At 37.0% G+C, this 26796-nt stretch overlaps 1 protein-coding gene across 4 annotated transcripts in view; it reads right to left on the bottom strand.

The window, feature by feature from the left end:
* The window catches only part of unc80 (unc80, NALCN channel complex subunit), a 1852146-nt gene that overhangs the window by 1659714 nt on the left and 165636 nt on the right, over positions 1-26796 (bottom strand). For all 4 annotated transcript variants that reach the window (XM_090404461.1, XM_090404464.1, XM_090404465.1 and 1 more), the window contains one exon: positions 19084-19312. In XM_090404461.1, the coding sequence (XP_090260587.1) occupies positions 19084-19312 (229 nt within the window). The remainder of the gene's footprint in view (positions 1-19083; positions 19313-26796) is intronic.

The following is a 26796-nucleotide window of genomic DNA, read 5'->3' as shown; positions in this document are numbered from 1 at the left end:
GGTCATCCCTTTTCTTTCTTGACTACACATGCTCTCACCTCCTCTTGGAGCATCCACCTTTCTCACGCTGTGTACCCCTGTCCACCCTGAGCCTCCCCGTTTCCCTGCTCCTCTTGCACACCCATTCTCTCATTTTCTATACTCATACCACTCACTTCCCCATTCATTTCCACTTCTTCAATCTCTCCTGTCTTACTCTCCTGCTCTTCCACATCACTCCCCTCTTGATCTGATTCATTCTCTCTATTCACTTCTCTACCTTCCAGCAGCAGTCTCTCCAAGTGACTCACACCATCACCACTCAAATGCAGTCCATCGCTCCCATACAGCTCACTTCGTCCCTCAAACTCATTCCACACATTAACAAACTGTACTCCCATCTCCTCACACATTTAAGCCAGCATATCATTCATAATCCTTGCTCTCCGCCTCATTTCACCACAATCATACCTAGGCAACACACTGACTACCCTTCCTGTCACACTATTCTCTTTTATCTTTCCAAGCAGCCTCCTGACATTCATTCTGACATGCTCTTTGTTCTCTCTCAAATCATTTGTACCAATTAATACAATTAACTGTTTTGCTCGCTCCCGCCTCACATCCAATGTCTCAATCACTCTACCCATTTTACCGCCTGGAAAACTTACCTTGTGCATTTTATTCTCTAGCACACCTTTAATAATGGAGTCACCATACAACGCCACTCGCTCATCTTTCGTTAACTCTTTCACACCATCATGATTTATTTTAATAGTTTTGACCTGAATTCTCTTAATTTCATTCCGCATCCATTTCATTTCTTGCCTCATCCAATCCAATTCACTTTCCAAATCTCGCGACAGATTCTCTCTATCATTAAATCTTTCTAACTCTCGACCCCCTCTTCTCACTTGCCCTCTCATTCATCCTTCTTTGTTTCCGTACTTTCGGTCCAACATACGTCCAACTTTCACTATCATTCTTCTGATGGTGACTGTTTTGTTGTAGTTCTCTGTGGTGGATAGTGGGAGGGGTTTCTTAGGAGCGTTTAGTATTTTGCTTATCTTATGGGAATTATAGCCACTGACCAAGAAGGTGTGGTGTAGGTGAACCAGTTCAGCAGCAAGAGTGTTGTCAACAGAACATATTGCTCTCGCTCTGTGGGTTACCATATTGTTGAGAAGGGTGATGGTGTGATTGTTTGTGTAAATATCTCCCATATGTGTGGGTTTTCTGAAAACTGAAAATGATAGGGAACCATCTTGAAGATGCGTGATAAGTGTATCCAGGAAGGGCAGACAGTTATTAGCTTCCAGTTCCATTGTAAAGTGGATTTTTGGATGTTGGCTATTTAAATGCATTAAGAATGTTTTCAATGTCTTTGGGCCATGTGGCCAAATAGCAAGCACATCGTCAACATAGCATAGCTAAAGTGTTGGTTTGAGAGTGGTTGTATCGATTGCTAGTTTTTTCAGGTGTTCTATGTAAAAGTTGGCAGGGGGGGGGGACCCATGGCTGTCCCATCTGTTTGTATATTTTCCCTTTCCATGTGAAATATCCTGCATGTATTGCGAATTTGAATAGTTCAAATATATCAGGGGGGGGGGAGTGTGACTTCAGTAAATAAAAATAAAGTCGTGAATTTATCTTCGCTCACCTTAAACAAAGAAGCCACTAGTGCTTTAAGTCGAGGGCACGATTTTGCCGTGACTCCTAAACAAGTTCCAAAAGCCGAAATAATGGCATCCATTGAATGGGGAATATATGGCCTGCCTCCAACAATAGCCAACAACATACGTTTAGATGTGGCCAACATCCTAATCAAGTGAAAGCCTCCCAAAAATAATATCCCGCATAAGGAAATCATTGCTGTAAAAGAGCTACAGAATAACAGCCAGATTATCATAACAAAAGCAGACAAAGAATATGCAACCGTGGTGATGATGGACACAACAGAATATGAAAACAAAATGCACACACTGTTACAAGATCAGTCAACATACAAAATTATAGATCGCAATCCCACCAACACACAAAAGAATAAGGCACATAACTTATTGAAAAAAGTCACTTCCTGGCCCAAAGGCACAGTAAATAAACTTGAGCCCTTCCATGTTAAAACACCTAGGATTTAGGGAGCACCAAAAATTCACAAACAAGGTACACCCTTACGCCCAATTGTGGACAGTATAAACAGTCCCACATACAAACTGGCTAGACATTTAGCTAAGCTACTAGTCACCTTCACAAACAATTCTCCCTCCTTTGTCAAAAATTCAGCCCACCTAAAAAGCATCTTACAACACCATACTATAAAAAGCTCAGACTTAATAGTAAGCTTTGATATCACCTCACTATTCACAAATGTATCACTAATAGAAACCCTCAATCTACTGAAGTCACACTACCCCCCTGATATATTTGAACTATTAAAATTCACAATACATGCAGGATATTTCACAAGGAAAGGGAAAATATACAAACAAATAGATGGGACAGCCATGGGCTCCCCCCTTTCCCCCAACAGCCAACTTTTACATAGAGCACCTGGAAAAACTAGCAATCAATACAGCCACTCTCAAACCAACACTTTGGCTACTCTATGTTGATGATGTGCTTGCTATTTGGCCACATGGCCCAGAGACACTGAAAACATTCTTAGCGCATTTAAATAGCCAACATCCAAAAATCCACTTTACAATGGAACTGGAAGCTAATAACTGTCTGCCCTTCCTGGATACACTTATCACACATCTTCATGATGGTTCCCTATCATTGTCAGTTTTTAGAAAACCCACACATACAGGGAGATATTTACACAAACAATCACACCATCACCCTTCTCAACAATATGGCATTTTAAAAACGCTAACCCACAAAGCGAGAGCAATCTCTTCTGATGACAACACTCTTGCTGCTGAACTGGCTCACCTATGCCACACCTTCTTGGCCAATGGCTATAATCCCCATAAGATAAGCAAAATTAAGGACTTGAAAGTATTGTTAAAGGTAGCGAAAGAAAAGAGTGACAGAGTTAAAATGGTGAGTCTGTTGCCGCGGTATGACAGAGAGGAGTTTAAAAGGAGGGCCATAATTGCAAATGACATTATGCGCAGGTTATGCAGATGGTGTGGTGTGGAATTCATGGATGTGTGGAATGAGTTTGATGGGCGAAAGGACTTATACAAGATGGATGGCCTGCATTTGAATGGACTTGGTGTGCAGAGACTGGAAAACGTGTTGCTGAATGAAGTGAAAATGGATGTGCAGAACCAGGGAAACTAGAACTACCAAGGAGGGGGGGGGGGATATGCAAACTTCAGTGAGACAGTTGAGTGTAAAAATGTATATAATGTACCTGAGCCAGCACTAAGGACAAAAAATGGGAATGGGACATTTAGAATAACACATCAAGATAGGGGTGGGACAAAGGGATCACTGCATTTCATGTATACTAATGCCAGGAGTATTAGGAACAAGAAGGAAGAATTTTTGGCCTTGATTGGCTCTTCCTGGCCACAGGAAGAGCCAATCAAGGTTATTGGCATTAGTGAAACATGGCTGACGGAAGATGATATAGTTAGTGGGATAGAATGTGTAGGTTATAGTGTGTTTAGGAGGGACAGAGAGAATAAAATGGGGGGAGGGGTGTTATTGATGATAGCTGATGAACTGCATCCAAGCAGAATTGAAGTTGTATTGCAGGATAGTGAAAGGAGCTCATTTGAAGTTATTTGGTGTGAGATTGAGACTGGCAGAATAAAATATACAGTTGGGTGCTGCTATAGACCAGGTGATGGAATAGATGGTGGAGATAGTATGCATAAACAAATTGATGAAATGAGGGGAAGGAGGGTAATTATTATGAGGGATTTCAACTATGGTAACATTGATTGGAAGGAGGAGAGGACACATGTGAGGAAGGAAATGGATTTTATTCAATTATTAAGGGATAACTATCTGAGACAGCATGTAATTGAAAATACTAGGGGGTGTGAGAGTGCTTGACCTGGTAATAGCATCTGAGAATTTGACTGTAATGAATATGACCATGTTGCCACCTATTAGTGAGAGTGATCATAAGGTCTTGACTTGGGAGGTGGCTAAAGGTGAGGAATTTTTGATTAAGACAGGGTATATGTGGAATTATCGTGCTGGCAAGTATGACAAGCTTAGGAGATTGCTTGGATCAGTGCCATGGCATGTACAACTGCAAGGGCTGGACGACGATAAAGCATGGGAAGTGGTCAAGGAGCATTTACAGGAGGTTATGGCTGATTGTATACCTAGGGTCCAAATAGTAAAACAAGTAGGGGTTAAATGGATGAATAACACCATTAAGCTTGAGCTGCAAAAAAAGAAACAACTGTGGAGGGAATTTAAAGAAAAGGGTGACCTGCAGGCACACGAATGGTATAAAGTGCAGGCCAGAAGGGTAACGAGTGTGGTAAAAACAGCAAAAGCTGATTATGAAAGGAAACTAGCTATGCAAGCAAAAGAGAATCCCAAACAGTTCTTTCAATATGCTGCAAGCAAGAAAAAAACGGTACATGGCAAAATGATTTTAAGGAATGACGATGGTAAGGAGGTCACTGAACCAGTCGATATAGTAGAGTTACTGAGCACGCACTTTGCAAAAGTATATCATCCAGGTGGTGACATTGAAAAAATGAAGGAACCATTAGTTTATACGGGAATTATGATGAATGAAGTGGAGGTGAATAGTCTATTACAGAACCTTAATGTGAACACATCTGTGGGATTGGATGGTATACCGGCACGGGTCTTGCGTGAAGTGGCTAAAGAATTATCAGTGCCCTTGACCATGTTGTTTAATCTGAGTCTCGGGTCTGGTTTAGTCCCAAAGGCATGGAAAGAGGGGAAAATAGTTTCACTGCATAAAGGAGGATCCAAGACTACAGTTACAAATTACCGACCGATCAGCATATCAGGAGTCGTTGTCAAGGTCTTGGAGAAAGTAGCCAAGGGAAAAATACAGGAATGGATTGATGAAAATGAGATACTGTACAGGGGACAGCATGGCTTTGTGAAGAGGTAGATCATGCCTCAGTAACTTGCTCAAGTTTTATAACAAGGTGATGGCAGCACTGGATAAGGGAAATGGGTTTACAGTGATACTGCTGGACCTGGCAAAAGTGTTTGACAGGATACCACATGGAATTCTAATCCGTAAACTACAACATATGGGAATGGATATAGGGTTGGTGAGATGGATAGGTGGGTGGTTGATGGAGAGATATCAAAGAGTAGTTTATTCAGGAGTAGAGTCCAAAAGACGGCCTGTGACTAGTGGTGTGCCGCAGGGTTCTGTTCTTGGACCACTGCTGTTTAATCTGTTCATTAATGATATAGAGAAGGATCTAAGTGGAACAGTTCATTTGTTCGCTGATGATGCAAAGTTGGGTAGAGCAATAGTGAATGCAGAAGATGTCAAAATCTTGCAGGACGACTTGGATAGATTGGAGTTCTGGACTAAGGAGAATGGATGTCAATTTAATGTGACAAAATGTAAGGTTATGCATTTTGGGGTGAAAAGATTGGCAGCAATATACCACATTGGTGGAACTGTACTCCAAGAGATTGATGAGGCCAGGGACTTGGGAGTGTTGGTGGATAGGGAGATGAAATTTAGGGGGGCACATTGCAAAAGTAGCTAAATCAGTTCATCAACTCACTTGGTTGTTGAAAAATACCTTGACAAGCAGAGACATGCAAGTTATTGTACCTCTGTACCGAGCCCTGATAAGACCTCATCTCGACTACTGTGCCCAGATTTGGTCACCTAGGTTCCTTCTTGATGGGGAGGAGGTGGAGAGGATCCAGAGGTGAGTGAATAAGATGATAGCAGGTCTATGGAATGAACCATAGTTTCTGCAACTCACAAATGAAGATTTGTGAGTTGCAGAAACTAGTTGATAGGTGGAAAAGGGGAGATATGATTGAGACATTCAAATTGCTAATAGGATTCTATAGGATTAATTCAGAGGATATTTTTGAGATCCGGACTGGTGGTGGGAGAACTAGGGGACACCTATGTAAGCTGGGAAAGAGTGTGGTTAGCAGGAGTGTTAGAGCTGGGTTCTTTACTTTTAGAGTGGTAAATGAATGGAATAAGCTGCCAGTGTCTGTTGTGGGTGCTATGACAGTGAGCGAGTTCAAGGCAAGGTATGATAGATACTGTGAGAATGTCGAATAGTTGTGTGGACATGATGTTTAGGGCCTCCCTCGATGAGTCTAAGGACTCCCTGGAGTAGCCCGAAATAATAATAATAATAATAATAATAATAAAATACTAAACGCTCCTAAGAAACCCCTCCCACTATCCACCACAGAGAACTACAACAAAACAGTCACCATCCCATACATTAAAGGCACATCCGAAAAGATTTCAAGAATTCTTAATAAACATGAACTACATACCACATTCAGACCGTGCAGCAAATTAGCAACCCTTATCCACTCTCCCAAGGACAGCATTCCCCTTTTATCACATCCAGGAGTCTACGAAGTACCCTGCTCATGTAATCTAGCCTACTGTGGTCAAACAGGAAGAACTGTGAACATCCAGCATTATCACTATGGCAAGTGGGGCCTAGCAGACCATATTCTGGATACCCCTGCACACAGGATCAACTGGAAGAACACAAAAGTACTGCACAGAAGCTCTTACAAGTGGGAGAGATTGTTCTTAGAGGCAACAGAAGCCTTGAAACACACTCCAAATCTCAACAAATATGGCTGTATAAATTTGCCTAAAATCTGGGAGACAGTTATCTTAAGAAAAAACTAGTACCAGTGTTTTTCTCTGTTTAGGACTCTAGTCTTATGTGATAGCTGCAATTTTTTTTTTCAGATAGAGGGCAGCGAAATCAGGACTCTAGTCTTTGTGTTGCTGCTACAATTTTGTTTAACTAGTCCATTGATTACACCATGTTGTTATAGTCTCGCGTATTGTGACAAACTGTGTTTTTGTGCTCTGAAGATACTGGTTATACCACCAGCAAAATATCAGCAATACGATAATAAATTAATTATTCACTTATTTTTCTGTGTTCTAATATATACCGTTAAAAAATAAACAACATGAACTGATTTATTTTTATACTTTTTTAAAATGCAAATATATGTATACCAATGTTGTATTTTGTTATTAAAATTAGTTATCATGGAAATGTTGACTTTTATTTTCAATAAACTAAAAAAGGGCGCTTATTTTTGAGGTCTCATAATGATGTTGCACCTTTGGTCTCCAAAAGTACAAATGCAGCCCTGGACACTGCCTGTTTGTAATGCTAGCGGTGAACGCTCATTTTCTGTACTTAAACGCGTTAAAAATATTTACACAATTTGTTAAGTCAGATGCATTTGAGAAATTTGTCAATTATGTTCATAGAAAACGATATTTTTGAATTATTAGATTATAAATGTATGATAGATAAGTTATTTAGTTATAACTTATAAGGTATATATAACTGATAAATACTTCATTAAGTAAATGTATAAAAATTTATTTGTGAATTACTGAATAGTTTAAAGTCCATACTTTTTATAACTAAGTTTATTTTTATTTATAAATATTTCAGTTACTAAATTTTGAAAATGGATAAAAAGAAATCGAGTTTTAAATATATCGCAAACATAAAGTGGAAAAGGAAGAAAGTTTGAAAAAACAAGAAGGTGCATTTTTAAAATATCTTTGCCAAGAAGATCATAATCACATACAAGATTATTCGTTGGACAATTCGTCCATAGTTTCGATTAATGAATTGGAGGAGAATTCTACAGATACCAAAAATTGGATTAAAAGATCAAAGGAGAAATTTACAGATCATATGAGTATTGTTGATTCTGAAGCTGGTTGTTCTACAGATTCAATCATAAAAGGATTTGATTTTACAAATTTAAATTACAATGATCCAGCAACTTGGTGTCTTGTAAAATTTTCCAATATCAATGAATTACGTCAACTATTAGTTGAACATGGACCTGAACAGATTCCTAATTTTGATTTTCCAAAAAATAACAATAATAGAAGATTTTCAATGACTCCTTATACTCAAAGACTATTTAACAGCGAGCCAATGCAGCATTTGTGGTTATTGTATTCAAAATCCACAGATTCTGCATTTTGCTTCTGCTGTTTATTAATCTGATCAATGGCTCAATGGATCATTGATCAATAATTTAATCAATGGTGGATTAACCATGCTGATTCTGGATTGAGGGACTGGAAAAATGCTTCTTCTATTTTAGCTGCACATGAAAAAAGTTAAAGACACATTGAAAATTTCCATAAGTGGGAAGAATTAGAAATTCAAATAAAAGAAAAGAAAACCATTGATGAAGAGAACTTGCCTAGTTATTAGAAAAGAGGAGAAACATTGGGTGCAAGTATTAGAACAACTCTTTGCTTTAGTTCAGATGTTAGCTATTCAAAATTTATCATTTCAAGGAACAAATGACATTGTTTTCGCATGGAAATGGAAATTTTTTGAAATCTGTCGAATTTCTAGCCAAGTTTGATCCAATAATGAATGAACATCTTCGAAGAATAAAAGATAAAGATACATATGTGCATTATCTTGGAAAAGATATTCAAAATGAAATAATAAACATCTTTGCCAATGCGATAAAAAAGAAAATTTTAGAATCTGTTGTTGCCGCAAAATATTTTTCCATAATTATTGACTGCATGTCCGACATTGGTTACACGGAACAAATGAGCATAGTATTTCGATTTGCAGATACTAGTAATAGCACGGTTTCTATAAAAGAACACTTTTTGGAATTTATAGAAATAAAAAATACCACTAGAGAATTTTTATCAAATGAAATACTAGGAACTCTAGACAAATTTTCATTACCAATACAAGATTTACGAGGTCAAGGATATGATAACGCCAGTAATATGAAAGGTGATGTAAAAGGTATGCAGCGACAAATTTCAAATATTAACCCGAGAGCAATGTACGTACCCTGTAGTTCACATTCATTAAATTTAGTAGTGAATTGCACTGCTAATACTTTAGATGCCACAGCATTTTTTATGTGGACTAAGTGGAAATACCATGAAATTAGATGCAAATAGTCTTCTTAAAACTTTAAGGAAGTTCAAATTTATCACATCCTTAGTAATGTGGAATAATATACTTTTTGAAATAAATTTTACAAGTGAACAACTTCAGAATACAAGCCTTGATATAAGTGGTGCCATAAATTGTATTAATGATACAAAGAATTTCTTAATGAAAATCCGAAATGAGGATGAATTTGAAAAGATGTTAAAAGATGCGGAAAAAATCACTGAGGTCTTAGGTGTAAAGCCTGATTTTGAACAAGAAACAGACTTAGAATTTTATTTTTCAATTATTGATACTGCAATTGCATCTGTTGATGAAAAATTCAAGCACATGTCTACAATTAACCAAAAGTTTGTTAATTGTAGATATGTATTCATATACATTTCTTTTAAACATATATGAATTTCAAAAAATTATTTCAGCATAACTGCTTAAAAAATGTTTGATATTGGAAAATTATTTAACACATGATAATTCTAGAGATATTGACGGAACAGATTTATGTAGTGAATTACAAATAATAGCAAGGCGAATTCCAGAAAACACTTCCTCATTAGATGTCCTGTTATACATATGCAAAAATAATTTAGAAAATAGTGTTCCAAATGTGTTTATGGCTCTGAGAATTGTTTCGACATTGCCAGTATCGGTAGCAAGTTCAGAAAGGAGTTTCTCGAAATTAAAACTTACAAAAACTTACACTCGCTCTACGATGGCTCAGGAACAACTCACTGGTCTAGCAATAATATCTATAGAGCATGGAATTGCATCTACAATCAATATAGATGAATTAATTCAAAACTTTGCTAAGCAAAAGTCTGAAAGATTAATTTTTCATAATCTTTCGGGCCTTTGGGCAAAGTTTTGAATTTTTGTATTTAAGATGTAATAATTTTCTTGCTATACAGATATTAGGAGTAATCATATATGTATACAAATGTATTGGTTTTGATTAATAAAGTTTATATATAAACATTTATACATAAATTTTATATATAAATGTTCATAATGATATTATTTTTATAAATATCCACATGTGTAGGTACGTGTGCTTGTGTGAGTATGACAAAATATATATACAGCAATCCCTCGATTAGCGCACCTAATGCGTTCTTTAAAACAAGCGCATTAATCGAAAACGCACTAATCGAATATAATAACCTATGGGAAAAAGTATAATTCATTCCTCAAATTTCTTTTTTGAACCTTAATTTTTTTATAAAAGAATTAAGGTATGTCTCAGGGCCTAGTTAAAGTAAAATCATGAAGCTGAAAGACTATAAAACATATTCAGACTATAAATTTTATTATTCTACTTCTTAACAAAGAATTGAGCTAACGTAGTTTGGCGGGCATTTTGTTTCTTTTTTTTTTATTCAACCGACAGTAATACCCTATTGCCTCTTCAACTCTTCTGCTTCTCTATTCATCAGGGTCAGCCTCTGCATTGCTGCTTAAAAACTTCGCTTTTATGAAAAATATTATACAACGCCGATCGTTATAATCTGCTTGCAGGCAATTTTTATGACAGATCACAAGCAGCGGTATTCTCTTTCCCAAATGTTGAAACGTTTCAATGTGTGAAAATTGCTTGTATGAAAAATATTATACGACGCCGATTGTTATAATTTGCTTGCAGGCAATTTTTATGACGGATCATAAGCAGCGGTATTCTCTTTCCCAAATGTTGAAAGGTTTCGATGTGTGAAAATTAACGATACACAAATGTTATTAGGCGTTCTGAGTCCGAGCTTTTTGACATATTCTCGAATATTATTCTCCTCAGAATATTTCCACTATAAAATATTTATTCATAAAAAATGCTTAGAAAGCTGAAATGACAAATTCCAGGAACAGTTTGGGAAACCCTGGTATACACAAGTGTACATGGAAGTAGTGTAGTATGCCATTAAAAATAACTTTGTAAATTTTTTAAATCGTTAACTAAATTATTTCATTCTGATGAGTGATTTTTTAAAATAGTTAGGCATAAAAATGTATAGACAGAAATTTTTAAAATCTGTAACATTTATTTTTAAGATGTATAAGGCGCACTAATCGAATTTTAGAGGTGCACTAATTGAATTTGGGTATCGAAAAAAATGACGCACTAATTACTGCACAGAGACATTGCATAGGGGCGCCTAAATTTTCTTTGCCTAGGTACATCAGATACTCTCGCAACAGCCCTGCCGACTACCACCACTAGTACTTTCACAGACAATCACAAACATCCATGCCCACGGCAGGATTCGAACTAGCAGCCTTCTGGTTGGAGAGCGGATACGATAACCACTCGGCCAACCAGGCCGGATATGTATTACCATGCATTCTTAAGGAATGTGCACAACAGTTAGTTATGCCCTTGTCAATGTTTTTTAATGAAAGTCTTGCAGCGGGTATGGTTCCTAAGGAGTGTAAAGAAGGCAAAATAGTAGTACTCGAAAAGTATAGTTCCAGGACAGAAGTTTCCAATTACAGACCAGTCTGTATAACTGCATTTGTAGTCAAAGTGTTGGAGAGATTGGTTAGGAACAGAATATAGCAGGGATCTTCGATGCATGGCCCATGGGCCTCAGGTGGGCCACGGAGCTCTTTGACATGACCCACCAGCCATTTTGAAAAAATAACTACATAACATTAAAATGCGATTAAATAAAAAATAATTTCAATGAAGCCCACTGGCCACTAAGCTATACTGTGGTATTTAGAATTGTAAGATGCTTTCCAGATTCACAAGGAACGCTATGCATTTGATATTTTACATAAAATCCTATAAAAATAAATATTAAATAGACATGCTTCTTCAGCCATCTACCAGCGCCAAGTGGTACTTAAGTACTAGTACTAACGGCGCAGGTAGATGGATGAAGCAGTAGTTCGTTTGAGTGAGCTGTCTAGTGCCTTACAGTTATATCTCGAAGGTTCTCGATACTTCGTTATTTTCATATAAATACAAGAGGATCTCATCCACAGTCAGTCAGTCACGAGCAGTGTGATATTCATGTATAAGCACAGGCAGGTTCGTCGTATCAGCTCAGCCATAGCCTATTGTGGTTATATATTGCCAGACGTTTTTCATTAGTGTGAGACATAACAGTGGATAACAATTGTTAAATGGCCATTTTGGATCATTTTGTGGGTTCACCTTCCATCACTATGGCGTGTACAAGTAAAAAGCATAAATCAAGTAATTCTTGTTGGGTTTTTAATGAAAAATGGACCGATTTGTACTTTTTGTGCCGATCGACGATAAGTCAGTGTGTTTAATTTGTCGTGAGTCAGTGTCAGTATCAAAACAATACAATATAAATCAACACTATGAGACAAAGCATGTGTCCAATTTCGATCACCTTCAAGGGCGACTTCGTGTGGACAAAGTGAACCGTCTCCAAATTGATTTAAAATGCCAGCAGGATACATTTAAAAGGCAGAGGGAAGAGAGCGAAGTGTGCATCAAAGTAAGTTATGTAATAGCTGAAAAAATTGCTAAAACATCAAAACCCTTCTTGGACAACAAGTTTGTGAAAGTGTCTCATCTCATTGAGGATATTCTGTGCCCAAATAATAAGGAAGTGTTTAAAAAACAGAGTTTGCCTGGGGTAACTGTAGCACGACATGTGGAAGACCTTGCCAATGGCATTGAAGGAATTTTAAAAAAACGGTCGTCCGAATTTACATCATATTCACTTGCTTTAGATGAGAGAAATGATGTGAAGAATACAGCACAACTGGCTATCTTTATCCGTGGCATTGATCAACAATTCAATGTAACAAAAGAACTCCTAGCACTCATACCTATGAAGGGAACGACGAAAGGCACTGATATTCTTTATTATTATTATTCCGGGCAACTCCAAGGAGTCGACAGACTCATCAAGGGAGGCCCTAACATCATATCAAGAACAACTATTCGACATTCACACAGTATCTATCATACCTTGCCTTGAGCTCATTCATGGTTGTAGCACCCACAACAGACTCTGGCAGCTTATTCCACTCATTCACCACTCTCCAAGTAAAAAACCTAACTCTAACACCCTTGTCAACCACATTCTTGCCCAGCTTCCATGCATGGCCCCTAGTCCTCCCACCACCACCAGTCCTATTTTCAAAAATATCTTCTAGATTAATCTTATAGAAACCCTTCAGTAATTTGAATGTCTCAAACATATCACCCCTTTTCCACCAATCGACCAATTCTTGCAACCCACAAATCTTCAACCTATTCTCATAAGGTTCATTCCAGAGACCTGCTATCATCTTGGTCACTCGTCTCTGGATCCTCTCCACTTCCTCCCCATCACGAAGAAACCCTGGCACCCATAACTAGGCACAGTAGTCCAGATAGGGTCTTATCAGGGCTCGATACAGAGGAACAATAACTTGTTTGTCTCTGCATGTTAAAGTATTTTTCAGAAGCCAAGTGATTTGATGAGCTGATTTAGCCACTTTTGCAATGTGCCCCCTAAACTTCAATTTCCTATCCACCAACACTCCCAAATCCGTGGCCACATCAATCTCATGGAGTACAGTTCCACCAATGTGATATACTGCTGCTATTCTTTTCACCCCAAAATGCATAACCTTACACTTTGCCAAATTAAATTGACATCCATTTTTCCTAGCCCAGTCCTCCAAACTATCCAAATCATCCTGTAAAATTCTGACATCCTGTGCACTCACAATTGTTCTTCCCAACTTTGCATCATCAGCAAACAAGTGAACACTTCCTTTCAGATCCTTTCCTATATCATTGATGAACAAATCGAAAAGTAGTGGTCCAAGAACAGACCCCTGTGGCACACCACTAGTCACAAGCCGTCTTTTGGACTCAACTCCTGAATACACCACTCTCTGGTATCTCTCCATCAACCACCCTCCTATCCATCTCACCAACCCTATATCCATCCCCATCTGCTCCAGTTTACTGATTAGGGTTCCATGTGGTATCCTGTCAAAGGCCTTGGGAAGGTCTAGTAGAATCACTGTAAACCCATTACCCTCATCCAGTTCAGCCGTCACTGTGTTATAAAACGTGAGCAAGTTACTGAGGCATGATCTACCCTTTACAAAACCATGTTTTCCCCCATACAATATCCCATTTTCATCTATCCAATCCTGTATTCTTTCCTTGACTAATTTCTCTAAAACCTTGACAATGATTCCTGATATGCTAATCGGTCGGTAATTTATAACAGCAGTCTTGGAACCACCTTTATGCAGCGGAACTATTTTCCCCTCTTTCCATCCCCTCGGGACTAACCCAGACCCGAGACTCAAATTAAACAAAATGGTCAAGGGTACTGACAATTCTTTAGCCGCTTCTCGTACGACACGAGCTGGTATACCATCCAATTAGGGTTCCATGAAGCCAAAAAGAAAACATTTCTTTTCAGCTTCAACGTTTTGACCTTATCTCTATCCATGACTATCCACCAAGACTAACATTGGTGGACAGTCATGGCAGTAGACTAACAGATGCAAAGGATATAGTGGAATTATTGAATGAGCACTTTATCAGCATATATCATACTGGTATAAACTATCCAGTACAATATAGAGAGGCAAGTATTAGGAGAACTGGAAGTGAAAGAAACAGAGGTGTATCAGATGTTAGTTGGGTTGAATGTGAATAAGGCTGTAGGAATGGATGACATATCACCATGTATGGTTAAGGAATGTGCACCACAGTTGGTTATGCCCTTGCCTGGTTATTTAGTGAAAGTCTTGCAGTGGGTAGGGTTCCTAAGGAGTGGAAAGAGGGCGAAATAGTACCACTCCACATGCATGGTGCTAAGACAGCAGTCTCCAACTATAGGCCAGTCTATATAACTGCAGGTGTGGTCAAAGTGTTGGAGAGATTGATAAGGAATAGAATACAGAATTGGGTTGATGGACACGGCATTCTTTATGAAGGTCAGCATGGATCTGTGAAGGGTTGGTCCCATTTCAGTAATTTACTTATATTTTATGATAAGGTGATAAGGGAGAATCATATACAGTGATATTCTTAGATTTTGCAAAAGCGTTTGATACATTACCACATGATAAGTTGGTGTACAAGCTGCAGAGGATGGGAATAATATATTGGTTAGATGGATCAGAGATTGGCTCTCTGAATGATACCAGCAGGTTGTGTATGATGGGAGAGTGTCTCAAAAAAGAAGGGTAACCAGTGGCATGCCTCAGGTTCTGTTCTTGGGCCCCTTCTGTTTAACTTGCTTGTAAATGATATATCATGTGGACTGACTGGAGATCTTCAGTTATTTGCTGATGATGCAAAGTTGGGAAGAATTATAAGTAGCACTGCTGATGCTGAGTCCCTTCAGGAAGGTTTAAATAGACTTTTTACTTGGACAAAAGAGTGGGGTTGTAGTTTTAATATCAATAAATGCAAGGTGTTGCATTTTGGAGTGCAGAAATATAAGGCTGTGTACTATATTGATGGTGCCATACTGCAGGAAGTGAAAGAGATTAAAGATTTGGGAGTGATGGTTATCTTATCATAGCAGCACATGATAGTGCTGCTATGATAAGAGTACTCTGACAGGCAAGGATAAGGAAGTGGTTGTGCCACTGTATGAGGCACTGGTCAGACCACATGGACTATTGTGATCAGATATGGTCACCTGTCCTTCAATGTGATGTGGAGACATTGGAGAGGGTCCAGAGGCAAAGTGACTAAGACAATATCAGGAGTTTGGAATGCAGGCTATGGAGAGAGTTGGAAGAGATGTGGATTGCAGAGTTTGGTGGATAGGAGGAAGAGAGGTGATATGATAGAGACGTTTAAGTTAGGGAGAAGATTTTATCAGATTAATCCAGAGGGGATTATAAAAGACTAGAAGGTGAGAGGGGAAGAACCAGAGGTCATTCCTGGAAGTTATGTAAAAGCGTGGTGAAGAACAGTGTGAGGAGTAGATTTCTTACATGGAGAATTGTCAGTGAATGGAATGAATTACCAGAATATGTTGTTAATGCAGGGAGTGTTAAGGACTTTAAGATTCTGTATGATAAATATGTTGTCAGTTGAATGAACCTCCCTCAGTGAGTCTGCTGACTCCATGGAGGGTGTAATAAAACTAATAATAATAATTTTAATTATGTATAGCTGAATAGGGTAGAATGTAGTTCCACATACTGCGACCTTGTAAGAAGGGTCACAGTATGTGGAACCAATTGGAAAAGTCACCCAATTTTCCAGTCTTCTAAATTTTCATACTTTTGTGTATTATAAGTTCTTGGACTGTTAGACTGGACAGGTGAAAAAGGGAATTTCAAGTATAGTATTATAGTGAGAGATTCACTATTACAGGTTAGTCCAAAGATAATGCCTCTGATATCCTATCTTCCAAAAACTTTTAATTCTGTTTTAATTCTACTCTCAAATGCATTTCAGGCATCTACCTAATTTAAGTGCCTCTCTTTCAACACATTCTCACTATCATGCCATTCATTATTGATGCTCTTCTCCGTATCTCTATATTATCACATAAGTAACATACTTAATATCTTCCCTCTCATGCTCTTACAACCATACAAAATCAAGCATAAATGATGATGGAAAGGCATATACTGCCTTTGCAACATCTAGACTTAACAAAGGCATTTGACAGCATGCCACACGATAAGCTGATATTCAAGTTGCAGCACATGGGTATGGATGTCAAATTGGTCAACTGGATTCAGGATTGGCTGTCCGATAGGTATCAGAGAGTTGTGTATGGTGGAACAATATCGAAGAGGCAGAAGGTTACAAGTAGGGTTCCACAGGACTCAGCACTAGGACCTATATTGTTTAACCTTTATATCAATGACATTGTCTGTGAATTTCAAGGGGATATTCAGTTGTTTGCGGATGATGCGAAGCTGGGAAAGGTTATTAGTAATAGTGCAGATGTGGTAGTGCTGCAAGAGGATTTGAATAAGCTAGATAGATGGGCAAATGAATGGGGGTGTCAGTTTAATGCAGCAAAATGCAAGGTCTTGAGGTTTGGGACACATCGATGTGATGCTGCATACTCTATGGAAGGAGTTAAACTGGAGGAAGTAGGGGCGACAAAAGATCTGGGGTTGATGATTGATAGAAACCTGAAATTTAGGGGACATATTGCAAAGGTAGTGAAGGTAACACAGAGGATTGCTGCAATAATGAGAAGGACACTGACCTGCAGAGATAAAAGGGTTATCATTCCATTGTATAAGACTCTGATCAGACCACATTTAGACTATTGTTCTCAGATCTGGTCCCGAGGATTTGAAGGGGATAAATTAACTGTGGAAGGGGTACAAAGGCGGATAACAAAGATGGTGTCAGGCCTGTACAATGTTAGTTATGAGGATCAGCTGAGGGAGTGTGGACTGCAGAGTTTGGTGGATAGAAGAAGGAAGGTAATATGATTGAGACTTTTAAACTGTTGAAAGGTGGTTACAGGGGAGTTCTTTTGCTTGGTTGAACAGCAGGAAGGAGTCATCCCTGGAAGTTATGAAAGGAAACTTTGATAAAGAGGGTGAGGAGTGGTTTCTTTGCATGGAGGGTGGTTGAACCATGGAATGCATTGCCTGATGGAGTGGTGGGAGCGAGAACGGTCAATGCGTTTAAGGAGTGGTATGATAGACTCCCTCAATGAGTCTTGATAGACTTGTGTTTCTTAGAAAGGACCTCCCACGATGAGTCTTTTGACTCCATGGAGGCCTGAATAATAATAATAATAATAATAAACTGAATTTTCTCACTACTCAATCCACACTACTTCTCAGGTCATTTATAACCACTATTATAATCATTTCATCCACTCTTTCACCTTGCTTAATTGCCACACTCTATTGCTGCCCTAGGTGAGCACTCCTTAGTTTTATATTTTGTGATAAATTGAATCTCCATACATCACACCTTTCACTACTCCATTCCTTTCTAGCTCACCTGAATCCCTAGTGCTCTCTCCTTGTATTCTCATTTACTAGCCTTCCTGTTATTTCTCCATCCCTAGCAGTTGCACTATCTTGCCTTTCACTTAATCACTCTCATCCCCTGGTACTCCTACTTGCTCATTCCCCCTTCTTCTTGCTTTACATTAGTTAGCCTTCTCAGTCTCCTGATCTCTTTCATGCTTTTTCATGCTTCAAAACTAATTTTTCCTACAATTCCACTTCTTCTCTCTCTCTCTCTCTCTCTCTCCAAGCAACCTACTTTCACTCGACATTCACCTACCCAATCATTACCATCCTGTAAATCTACTACATCATTTTCACATGATGCTCATCTTTTTTGCCCTTGATCATGCTACTCATCTCTCTCTCTCTCTCTCTCTCTACTGGAATTTAATTGTTTCCAACACTGCACTACCAAAGCCACTTAAATCTATGCTGACATCAATATTGCCTAGCTCTTCTCCTAAATTTTATGTGGCATGCACGTCCCTGTCTTACCTGCCAAGTTTCTAACTTCTGAGATTCAAACATTCTGCAAGCAGCACATCCCACAAAATCCTGTAGCATGCAATGTAAAATGTAGTCTTTGAATGGCAGTGGGCTGGACAATCACAAATCAGCAAACAGACTTATGCTGTGACCATTATCATAACACAATACAAAGACACTGACAAGATATACTAAAAATATACTCTAAACAATAAAAACCTCAAAACAAAGTATTCACAACAAATTACAAATAGACAAAGCTCCTTGTAAATTTAGAACCAATATTCTAATAATTTATAACAAAATGTCTATTTTCTCTGACCATGTTAACACTTTCCTCTTAATTCATCCATTTCACTCCTACATCATTTATATGTCTGACTTAGTATCCAGTTGTAAAATAACATTACGCAGAGGAATAGTAATAATTCCTCATTACTTTTAAAATGTTTTCCAAAAAAAAGCAGGAAACTAGTTGACTTAGCAAAACAATTTAACAGCAAGTTAATATAAATTAGAAAAGAAGATAAAAAATATTACAAATCTCCTTCGTTAGTGGAAGAGGATACATTCATACCTGGATACTTGTAAGAGGAAACAAATAATGTGAGGATGGATAAATAATACCCTGTTCCATCTCGGCATCAGCACATTCCTCAGCTGCATCCAACATAATCCAGTGAAGAGTATATAAAAGCTTTGTTTCAGCTGAACCTAGTTTATCTAAACATCTATCTTTCCGGTGATAAAGAAGAGCAGCACAACAATGCATAACGTAAGGGAGAGCTGCTTGAACTAAATGCCATCTGAAATAAATGCATAAGTAACAGTAAGAAACAGTTGTATTTTATAATTAAAAAAATACTGCACACTCTTTCACGATGTGTGCATTTCTGAAAAAAATAAATACATTACTATATTAGAGAGATAATGCATAAAATATTATGTATAATTATGTAAAATTATTATAATAAAATAAAACATCTGAAACTGAAAATCTTTGAGGTGCAGTCTGCAAAATGCATATCACAAGCTAGATTTGTTTTATTCTTTCCTGTGTTAAATATAACAACTTCACTCAGAAGAGAAGGATTTCATTTTTAATCATCTGAAATCTCAAATCTGTATTTATATTACAGTAGCTGTTTATCTGCCCTTTGAAATAATTCCTCATTAATTAACTGACCACTGCATGTCAACTAACCTCTGGTACACCACCACATAATTATACTTCAATTATCATGCTGGAAATTGCCATCCCAATGTGGATGAATAAATGGTTGATTAATGTATTACTAAAATTTGTCAAATCACCTCAATTTTGATTAAATCCAAAAACATTTTAAGAGCAAAATTTGGGAAAACAATTTCAAAATGATACAGTCATAGCTTCACTATGAATTTGTTCTTGAAAGAGATGAAAAATATTTAGAACAGTCAAGGTTGTAAATTTGTTGCCAAGGTATGACATTAGTGAGCCAAGAGAGATTGTTGTAGAGATTATTATTATTACCCCAAGACCTCATGGAGTCAAAGACTTATCTGGGAGATGAAGAACTAATGAATGCAGATGAAATATGTTTCATTTTTTTTCTTTTCTTTCTTTTTAAACAGTGAGCCCCAACATGAGCGTTTGGTTGGTCAGCCAATAGTATATTAGTACCATGTTGTGTATATGTGGCAAGTTGAGAAAAGTAAAACTTGTTTACATTTGATTTGAAGGCATGTATATTGTATTCCTTAAGAAACATTAGGGGAAAAATTGTTCCACAATACAGCAGTAGTAGAGATGAAGGAGGAGAAAAAGAAACTTGTTCTGTTAGTTTGTGAATTGTTAATGGATTTTGGGTGGCAGCTACATGTTTCATAGAGTAGAGATGGAGAAATTATTGATGCCAATTCACATGAACATTTACCATGGAAATGTTGATAGAAGTACATACAACAGAAGCCAAATGTCCATGTGAGAGTGCAGTGGAGGGTGATGATAAGATATATGTCACTGATCAATCTGACTACCCTCTTCTGCATTGAGTCAAGTATTCTGAGGGAGCTCTTTCAATGGAACCATCTAAAATATGAGAGTAGCATTCAATAGTAAAGTAGCACCTGAAGTAAAGTAGCATCTGAGCAAAAGAGATATCCTAGTTTTTTTTGAAAATGAGGAGGAAATAGTTGTGATGTGCTTATGCCATGAGAGGCTTGATGTCAGGGTAATTCCAAATTGAGAAATCTCATCTTGTCTAGAGATTTGAGTATGTTGAATATGTCAAAGTTAATATTGGAAGATTTTTTTTTTTTTTTTTTTTTGTGAGAAATAGAAAGAATTGTGTTTTGCTAACATCAAAATTGATGAGGTTATCTGAAATCTGCTAGAGGATAGCTTGGAGATCAGAACTGAGAGTAGAGAAGTGCAAAATTTTTGCTTTCAGATTCTCTAATTTATAGTCATTAATTTTTTATGCTCTATTAAGGTCTGTAGTGCAAGGTTCGTCTAATGAAAGGGAGGAGTCCAATGTGCTGTCAGTAAAACTGCATATTGAATTAGCAATCAGCTGGAGTAAGGCACTGATATACAGAAGGTTGGTGAGAGAAGAGACCTTTGTAGAACCCTGATATTCAATGTTCGCCCCTAAGTTGTGCATATGTGTGCATGCATATCTGTCAAAAAGGGAGCATACATGACTAGCAACTGTGTGCACAAAATTTTTGCTTTCAGATTTTCTAATTTCCAGTCAATCATTTTTGATGCTCTGATAAGGTGATTTCTGTAGTGCAAGGTTCATCTAATGAAACAGAGGAGAGCAATGTGCTGGCAGTGAAATTGCATATTGGATTAGTAAGTAATCAGCTGAAGTAAGCCATTGATATACAGAAGGAAGAGGATTGGTGAGAGAATAGACATTTGTGGAACTCTGGTATACAATGCCTCCCCCACCCCAACAAGTTGAGTGTGTCATGTGTGTGCATGCATACCTGCAAAAATGGAGCGTATATTCCTAGTAACTGTGAGCACAAAATTTTTGCTTTCAGATTTTCTAATTTCCAGTCAATAATTTTTGAACCCACTATAAAAAAATTGCACGATAAATCATGCTTGTCACTTATTTTATTTAATAATGTCTGCAGTATTACTCTAACCCATTCCAACTTAATAGATTCTAATTAGTTACTATTTAGCCTAAAGCATGTAGATGAATTGATGCTGACATCAACAAGTTGCAAAGACATATCTGTTCAGAGTGTCTTCTCTCTAGACAGTAGAGTCACAAGAACTTTTGAAAATAGTGATGAATTTTTATAGCTAAGCACATTTAAGAGAAGTAATTTAGTGCTCTCAATTCTACAGGTTAAACAGCAAGAGAAAAAGAGAGCAACATTAATATGAGAAATATTACATTAACATACACATGCTGACTCTCAGACTGGACACTTGAAAACAAAATTTTTTTCATATACACATGGGCTGGCAAAAATGAGAGAGAACATTGTTGGAATGCAAATTTAATGAAACAGTTATTCAAAATGAAAAATGAAATGAGGAATATGCAGTGATATTAGATGTTTAGTGGAAACAAATGAAAGTGTGCAAAAGAAGAGAATAAAAGAAAAAAGGGTAAAAGAGGTGATGAGTGATTTGAGAATAGCAGTGTATGGAGATTCCATTGTTAATGAGAGTCCATAAAGTCTGCTATCCAGGATGGAGAATGAGCAAAATAATTCATGCTTTGGACATGAGGAGGAAATGAGCAAGAGAATTAGTGGTGGTTGTATGGACAAATGATTTAAGTGGTCATAAGGAACATACAAGGGCGAATATCAGGAGGTTATTGAGAAGAGTGGAAGATAACAGTGTAGTAGGAAAGGTTGTCAGTGTATGTCAATGATGTGTTGAGAAGAAGATCCAGAATCGTGAATGATATGCTGGCAGAGCTGTATGAGAAGATGGGAGTACAGTTTGTGGATATACAGAATGTGTTTGGTGGAAGAATGGAATTATACAGGCTTGAGGGGGGGGGGTTACATTTGAATGGCTTTAGAGTGACTGCACTGGAAAAAGTCTTCCTAGATGGAAGCGCAGTGTGTGTGTGTGTGTGTGATGAAAGCAAGAAATCAGAAGTAAGAGATGAAGTGAAAGATCAGATGCGTGGTATTGAAGAGGCAGAAGTGGCTTGGTTATGGAAATGGTAGTAGCATGATACTGAAGAGAGAACGGGAATGCAAGAGGAAAAGGGAAATGGGGGGGGGGGTCCAGGTGGGCAAGGACACATGGCATAGAGAGAGCAGATGTTGAAAATAGCAGTAAATATGTGTATGAAGATGAAGTATATTGCAATGTGGGTGGGGAAGTTCAGGTTGAATGGATATATGTGGTAAGCGATAAATGGGCAAGGGATGTGCGTGAGTGTGTGTGTGTGGTGAGGAAATCACAACCAAAAAGGGGCTTGAATAGGACTGGTTATCAACCTAAAAATGAACTGCTGTATTTGTTTACAAATGTCAGAAGTATCAGAAATAAGGGAGATGACATGGTTTCACTAAGTTTATTCATCCCAAAATCATTGGAATAAGTGAAACTGGTTGAATGAAGATGATATCGAATAGTAATAGAAATGGAAGGATACAGTATTTTTTGTGAAGATATAAAGAACAAGAAGAGAGGAAGAGTGCTGCTGATGAAGCAAGGGAATTACATCCATATAACGTAGACATTTGATTCAGTAGATCACAAGAAATGAATACGTATCCTACAGAATAATGGGCTGAAAGGAAAAGATCTACACATAATTACAAATATATACTGGAATCAAATGGTCTCAATAAGATATAAAAATGCATATTCTGACAACTTTGAAATCGAAAACGGAGTAAGACAAGGATGTGTCTTATCACCCTTACTGTATAACATATATAGCGAGCAAGTTTTCAAAGATATCGCAGAATTGAAGGGTGTAAAAGTCGGGGGTAGGAACTTCGACAACTTCAGGTATGCAGATGACACAGTCCTTATAGTTGAATATGAAGATGATCTTCAAAACTTAGTCACAGCAATTTACAACAGAAGCTCAGACATGGGACTAATTATCAACCTAAAGAAAACAAAGTGCATGATTATATCAAAAGAATCAATAAATAAGAAACTAAACATAACTGTTAACCAAATGAAAATTGAACAGGTTCAGTATTTCATAAATATTTGGTACAAGTGTTTACAGATGGAGGAAATTCCCTTAAAGAAATAAAAAGAATACAGATAGTGAGAAAAGCCTTTATTGATATGAAAACTGATCCAGAGACATTAATATAAACACAAGAAAAAGATTAATAAAATGCTATATCTAGTCAAGCCTTCTTTACAACAGTGAAACTTGGACTCTAAATAAAGTAGCAGTGAAAAAATTATAAGCTTCTAATATTAATTTGTGAATGTTAGAAGAAAAACTGGATGGAAAAAAGAGGGAGAGGTAGACTCACGAGAATGTGATTTTAACACATTAAGGACTGGACTTGCTTGAATTACCATAAATGTTCCAGAGTAGCAAAAGAAAGAAAAAGGTTCCATGACACAGATGCCAACCTCCTTCTAGGGGATGACATTTGAAGAAGAAGGTATACATGAGAGAGGGAAATAGTGGCAATAGTTACGAGGCAGTGTGGTGTAAAGTGAAGGTTGACAAGAAGACGTACAGTGGCATCTTGCTAATCCAAAACTCTTTAGTCCGAAGCATCCAGTATTCCAAACTGCGGTTTGAAAGAAAAAAAGTTTTATTTATTACGTATTATTATTTTATGTACTATTATTTTTATTTAATAATTATTATTTTAAATGTTATTATTTATTTTATTATTATTAAAGTACAATACAGTATTTTTTCATACTGTCGAATGTACGGTTATACTGTAGACCTATTTTGATTTATTGTGTGTTCACGTTTGCTTTTTATACTGTTACGTACCGTATTGTCGGCATGTATCACCGCTATCCTTAATGAACTGATTAGTCACCAGTATTGCACAGTGTTTGTTTATCTTTACGTTCCTTCAACAACAACGACTTAGCCTAAAGCCTGGTTGTATATAACGCTCAGTTTTTCTTTGGTTATTGAAATCAAATGTCTGAGTTGTCATTCATTGTTTTGTGTTTTCGTAAGTTTTCAGTGAATGATTATCGATTGTTTTAGTAAGTGATTTTATTTTTCAGATAAATTTTAAAAGTGACAGTTTTATTGTTTATTAACTTCATTTTTTATTTTACTGTTTTTAACACTAAAATTTATTTCAATAAAATGGCTACCGGATCAGAGCTTAATAAAAGAAAACACGTAACATTATCATTGTCGGATAAGTGTAAAATAATTCAGTGTCTGGAAAAGGGTAAAGCAGCCATAAACGTGCTACTAAATACAATGTCGGCAAATCTATAATCAGTGACATAAAAAAAAAAAAAAAAGATAGGATTTTAACTTATGTTTCAACCACAGAAGAAGGACCAAGCAAGAGACAAACTCTGAAAACAAGTGATTTTTCTTTACTTGATTCTGCTGGTTACACGTGGTTTCTTCAAGAAAGAAGTCGTCATACTCCCATTTCCGGAGACATTTTAAAGCAGAAAGCTAAGCATTTCATTTCCAGATCAGAAATTCAAAGCAAGTGATGGCTGGCTAGGTTTCACAATGATTTCGTACCGTCTGTTAAAACTTATTTAAAATCCCATAATTTGGAACAGAAAGCACTTTTATTACTGGATGTCCTGGATATCCTCTGGCAGATGAATTGATTAGTAAGGATGGAAATTTTACGGTTATGCTTTTGCCTCCAAACTGTACTCCATTGTTGCAACCAATGGATCAGAACATAATACAATCCATTAAATTAAAATAGCGTACAGACCTGCTTTTAAATGAAATTTCCCAAAATTATGACATTACCACATTGATAAAAAATATAAATTTGAAGGATGTAGCATTCTCAGCTGCTGCTGTTTGGGAAGCCATCGAACCTGAAGCAATTCGAGCATCATGGAAAAAACTGTGGCCTTCTAGAATTTACCAAGATAACTACGGTGATACACAAAATTAGGAAATTTAAAATGTGCATAATTTAGTTAAAAATATAAATCCAGAGGTTCACATTTCACCAACAGATGTTGTGGAATGGATTACAGGTAGAACTGAAAGCGAATTCGAAATCAAATCAGATGATGAAATTATAAATATGACGTTACAGAAGAATTAGAAGATGACGATGAAGAACTTGAAGAAAAAAAAAGTAACAGTTGACAGTTTTAATGTGTGTATAGAATGGGTTAAGCAGAATGATACGCCATTCCACAAAATTTTATTGCTAATGCAGCTCCGAGAAGAAGCATTCGAAAAAAGTTTAGATTCCAAGAAGCAAAAGAAAATCAGTGACTTTTTTACAAAGAAATAAAAAAAACTTTATGTGTTATTTTGTGAAACTTTTTTTGTGTTCTGTACAAGAAAGTGATATTTTTTTACACAAATTAAATTATGTACTGAACTATGCAATTTTATTAAATCAGAATCCTCAACAATACAGTACATACAAACTAAATTTTTACGTTTCACTACCGTACTGTACAGTAGCTTTTTTTCTATTAGTTACTTCATTTATTTACAGAATTAAATTGACGTATCATTAGAATCTAATTATTTTTGTCTTAAACACTAGTTATTGTTGTCTCTTGGGGGTAAATTCTCTAATTCAAACTTTTCGCAAATCCGAATGAGCACGGTTTTTATTAGTTCGGATTAGCGAGATACCACTGTATTTCGATGGATGATGCTATAGGACAGAGAATGTGGAAGGTGGTGATAAAACTTGTATAAACAACTTGGATTAGTGAACAAATGAAGGGTAATTATTAAGGGCGACTTTAATTAAGGCAGTATAAATTGGAATGAAAAGATAGCATTTGGGAATAAAGAAAACGAATTTCTCAAATTATTGAGTAGCGCTAGTGTCCTTGGTGAATGTGGCGGTCGTGTTTAGTTAGGCTAGAAAACGTGTTTTGAATTTAAATATACTGTGGCTTTTTGTCTCAAATTGTGGTGCAGTTGTGCATCGGTTAGAATCAAGTGTCCTTCAGTGTTGTTATTGTTTGGAACTGTGTTGTATATATTGTGTTTTCGCTGCCATTTGTTTCACTACTTCAACGTGTAAAGATAGTGTCCAACAAGAAACGTACATCAGCGGTGCGCAGGACTTCTACTTCTACATGAAAGGCTGGCTCAATGATAGATTTTTTTGCAATGGATGCACTGCGGAA

The sequence above is a fragment of the Typopeltis vanoorti genome, chromosome 14 (assembly GCF_054136105.1).
Source record: "Typopeltis vanoorti isolate ZY-2024b chromosome 14, IOZ_Tvanoo_1.0, whole genome shotgun sequence".
NCBI classification, from domain to species: domain Eukaryota; kingdom Metazoa; phylum Arthropoda; class Arachnida; order Uropygi; family Thelyphonidae; genus Typopeltis; species Typopeltis vanoorti.
Note: the sequence above shows the minus strand (reverse complement) of the source record. Positions and strands in the feature narration are given on the sequence as shown.